The sequence below is a fragment of the Cebus imitator genome, unplaced genomic scaffold, assembly GCF_001604975.1.
Source record: "Cebus imitator isolate Cc_AM_T3 unplaced genomic scaffold, Cebus_imitator-1.0 Scaffold522, whole genome shotgun sequence".
Taxonomy (NCBI): Eukaryota; Metazoa; Chordata; class Mammalia; order Primates; family Cebidae; genus Cebus; species Cebus imitator.
Genome location: NW_016107837.1, coordinates 1,138,609 through 1,142,168, shown reverse-complemented (window position 1 = coordinate 1,142,168; position 3,560 = coordinate 1,138,609). Strand labels below are relative to the sequence as shown.

General features: G+C 49.2%; 1 protein-coding gene across 4 annotated transcripts in view; it reads left to right on the top strand.

Moving 5' to 3' along the window:
- The window catches only part of FAM193A (family with sequence similarity 193 member A), a 204,461-nt gene that overhangs the window by 98,964 nt on the left and 101,937 nt on the right, over window positions 1–3,560 (top strand). For 3 of the 4 annotated variants that reach the window (XM_017514331.2, XM_017514334.2, XM_017514333.2), the window contains exons 3-4: window positions 1,197–1,333; window positions 2,317–2,484. In XM_017514331.2, coding sequence (XP_017369820.1) covers window positions 1,197–1,333; window positions 2,317–2,484 — 305 coding nt within the window. The remainder of the gene's footprint in view (window positions 1–1,196; window positions 1,334–2,316; window positions 2,485–3,560) is intronic. The other variant, XM_017514332.2, reaches the window with a different exon arrangement.

The following is a 3,560-nucleotide window of genomic DNA, read 5'->3' as shown; positions in this document are numbered from 1 at the left end:
TTTTTTTTGAGACAGTGTCTTGCTCTGTTTGTCATGCTGGCGCAATCTCGGCTCACTGCAACCTCCACCTCCCGGGTTCAAGAGATTCTCCTGCCTCAGCCTCCTGAGTAGTTGAGATTATAGGTGCGCGATACCACACCCAGCCAATTTTTGTAATGGTGGGTGGATCATTTGAGCTCAGGAGTTTGCGAGCAACCTGAGCAACATGGCGAAACTCTGTGCCTACCAAAAATGCAGAAAGTAGCTGGGCGTGGTGGCACATGCCTGTGGTCCCAGGTACTAAGGAGGCTGAGGTAAGAAGATTGCTTGAGCAGTTGTAGAGACGGGGTTTCACCTGCCTTGGCCTCCCACAGTGCTGTCATTACAGGCGTGAGCTATTACACGTGGCTGAGGGTTCTCTTTCTTAAACCTCCTTTTTCCTCAGTCAGAGCAGGTAGTGCAGGCTATGGGATTCCCCAGGACAGAGAGGCCTCTGCCCTGCGCTGCTTGATGCGAGGCTCAGAGAGGCCACCAGGTTTCTACTATATGCTGTCTCAGGTGACCATGGGCACATCACTTTCCAGAGGTGCACATTGAGGTGGTCATCGCATGTGCTCATTAGGATACCGGGAGTAAAACTGTTCTTTTTTAAATTTAGTATAATTTTTATACTTAAAAAAATTTTAACTAGAGAGAAGATCTTGCTGTGTTGCCCAGGCTGGTCTCAAACTCCTGGGCTCAAATGATCCTCCCATCTCGGCCTCCCAAAGTGGTGGGATTACAGGTGTGAACCACCATACCCAGCTGAATTGTTTTCTTTGTGTGTGTGTATGTCTGTGTGACAATGTCTGTATCACCTAGGTGGGAGTGCAGTGGGGCACAATCACGGCTCACTATAGCCTCAACTTCCTAGGCTCAAATGATCCTCTCACCTTAGCCTCCTGGATAGCTGGGACTACAGGCAGGCACCAACATGACTGGCCTATTTTTTGTATTTCTTGTAGCAGTGGGATTTCACCATGTTGCCAGCAAGCCACCCACCTCAGACTCCCAAAGTGCTGAGATTACAAGTGTGAGCCACTGTGCCCGGCCAAGATACTTTCTTGTCAATGTCTAGATTTTACAATTTTTAAAAAGATATTTTTCCAAGCAGTTAATAAAAAATTGATGCTTTGAACATTTTAACATAACTGGTCTATTCTGTTCTCTTTTTAAAGCAGAGCCAAGATTTTCTTCTTCATTCCTCGCTTGGTGGCTCCCAGCCGGAGGCTGGCAGTGGTGGGAGGCTCCCTCTGGGCGCACAGACACTACCTTCGGACACCGCTTGCTCGTGCGAGGCCTGCAGTGAGCGCAGGTATGTGCTGTGTGTCACTCACACCTGTCCACAACAATGTGCAGATGCATGTTGGAGCCGGACTGAGAAACTGGGCTAATGTGATGGACAGCAACGAGGAGACTGAGGCAGTCACTTGGCTATTGTGAAAAAGAGCCAGATGAGTAAGACAAAAACTCCTACTCTTGAGGAACTGGCACTAGGAAGCATCCTCAGAACAGGAGGAGTCCTTTAAATAAGCAGAATCTAAGAGCAGCCCCAGTGAAGGAGAGGAGTGTTGGGCAGGGGCCTGACTGGCAGCTGCTGTGTGGCTGAGGGGAAAGCCCAGGAGCTCATCTTTTTTTGAGACGGGGTCTGGCTCTGTCCCCGACACTGGAGTGTAGTCGCGTGATCTCAGCTCACCACAATCTCTACCTTCCAGGCTCAAGTGATCACCCTCCCACCTCAGTCCCAGTATCTGGGACCATAGGCACGCACCACCATGTCAGGCTAGTTTTTGTTTATTTTGTAGAGATGGGGCTTCACCACTAGTCTCAAAGTCCTGGACTCAAGCAATTCGCCTGCCTTTGCCTCCCAAAGTGCTGGGATTATAGGCATGAGCCAGCATGCCTGGCCCAGGAGCACATCTAAAATACTCTGTGCTGTGGCTCAGGAAGGAATGTAGCCAAGTTGGGGGGGCAAAGGTGAGGGCAAGGCTGACCATTAGGTACCTTGGAGGTGAAGGGCAGGTCAGCAGTGGGGATGTGGGACCCTGCTTGTGGACAGTAGCTGCAGACACTCCTGTCATCTGTGCAGTGGCTGAGATCTTACGGACGCAGAGGGCACCCTGGGAGATGTGCAGGGGATGCCGTCCCCCTCTCTGCACTGACAGCAGCCTGATTGCTGACTCCCAGGAGCTGGGCGCTGGGCAAGGTGCAGGAGCCTGGGAGGTGCTCTGAGGACAGTATGCTAGGAAGGGAAGCGTACTGTCCTGTGTTGTCTAACCGTCCTTTGTTGTCTCACAGAGAAATTTCAGCAGAGGCGGACCGGGAACCTCAGCAGCTGCAGAACTACTGGTCAGAAGTGCGCTACACGGTGCGCTGCATCTACCGCCAGGCAGGGACACCACTGGCAGACGACCAGGACCAGTCTCTGGTGCCTGACAAGGAGGGAGTGAAGGAGCTTGTGGATAGGTACATGCCTCCCCTTCCTGCTGTGGCCCTGTGCAAACCCCTGGCCTGCCCGTTGTGCACGATGGGCTTTCCTTACCGTGCTCAGCTGGGCTTGCTCAGCCTTTGGTGCCTGTCAAGTCTGTAGCAGATGAACTGGCAGAAGTGAGTCCCCCATGCCAAACGTGTTGAATTCTTCTAATTCTGATGAAACACTATTGTCTGTATAATTACACAAGAAGCGTTTCTTGTGTCATTTGTTTCTGTGAAGACTGATGATAATACCTGCCTTTTTGAGTCCCACTGTGCCAGGGATAATGCTGAGTACTTTCACGAGCACTCTTGACTTTATCAACCCAAGGAGAAAGGCAGAGTTAGCCATTTATGAAGTGAGGAAGCAGAGGCTCTGTGAGGTTGGGTAGCTTGTGTGTGTGCCTCGTGTGGCTCATGAGGTGGAGACAGCTGAGGCATGCCCGGCTGTGTGGCTGTTTCTCGTGGCTGCACAGCTGTTTTTCAGCAGATACCTTACGCTCAGTAGCCACACAGAATTTGAGGTGGCCGTAATTTTTATTCTTTCTTAAAGTTTGATATAACATTTTCTTTGTTTTTTTGAGATGGAGGTTTCGCTATTGTTGCCCAGACTAGAGTGCAATGGTGCGATCTTGGCTGACTGCAACCTCTGCCTCCCGGGTTCAAGCGATTCTCCTGCCTCAGCCTCCACCTTAGCTGGGACTGCAGGCACCCACCACCACGCCCAGCTAATTTTTATATTTTTAATAGAGACGGGGTTTCACCAGATTGATCTTGAACTCCTGACCTCAGGTGATCCACCCACCTTGGCCTCCCAAAGTGCTCTGGGATTCCAGGCATCAGCCACTGTGCCCAGTGATGTAATATATTTTTATGCTTTTTGAAATGTTTCAAATAAAAGCAACAGATTTGAGATGGCCATTTCATGGGATGATTCTCATTTGGGTTTTTTTTCTCATATTTTGAATGCAGCACATTTGGGAGTTTTGTTGCCTTTTTTTTTTTTTTTTTTTTTTTTTTTTTTTTTTTTTTTTTTTTTTTTTTTTTTTTTTTTTTTTTTTTTTTTTTTT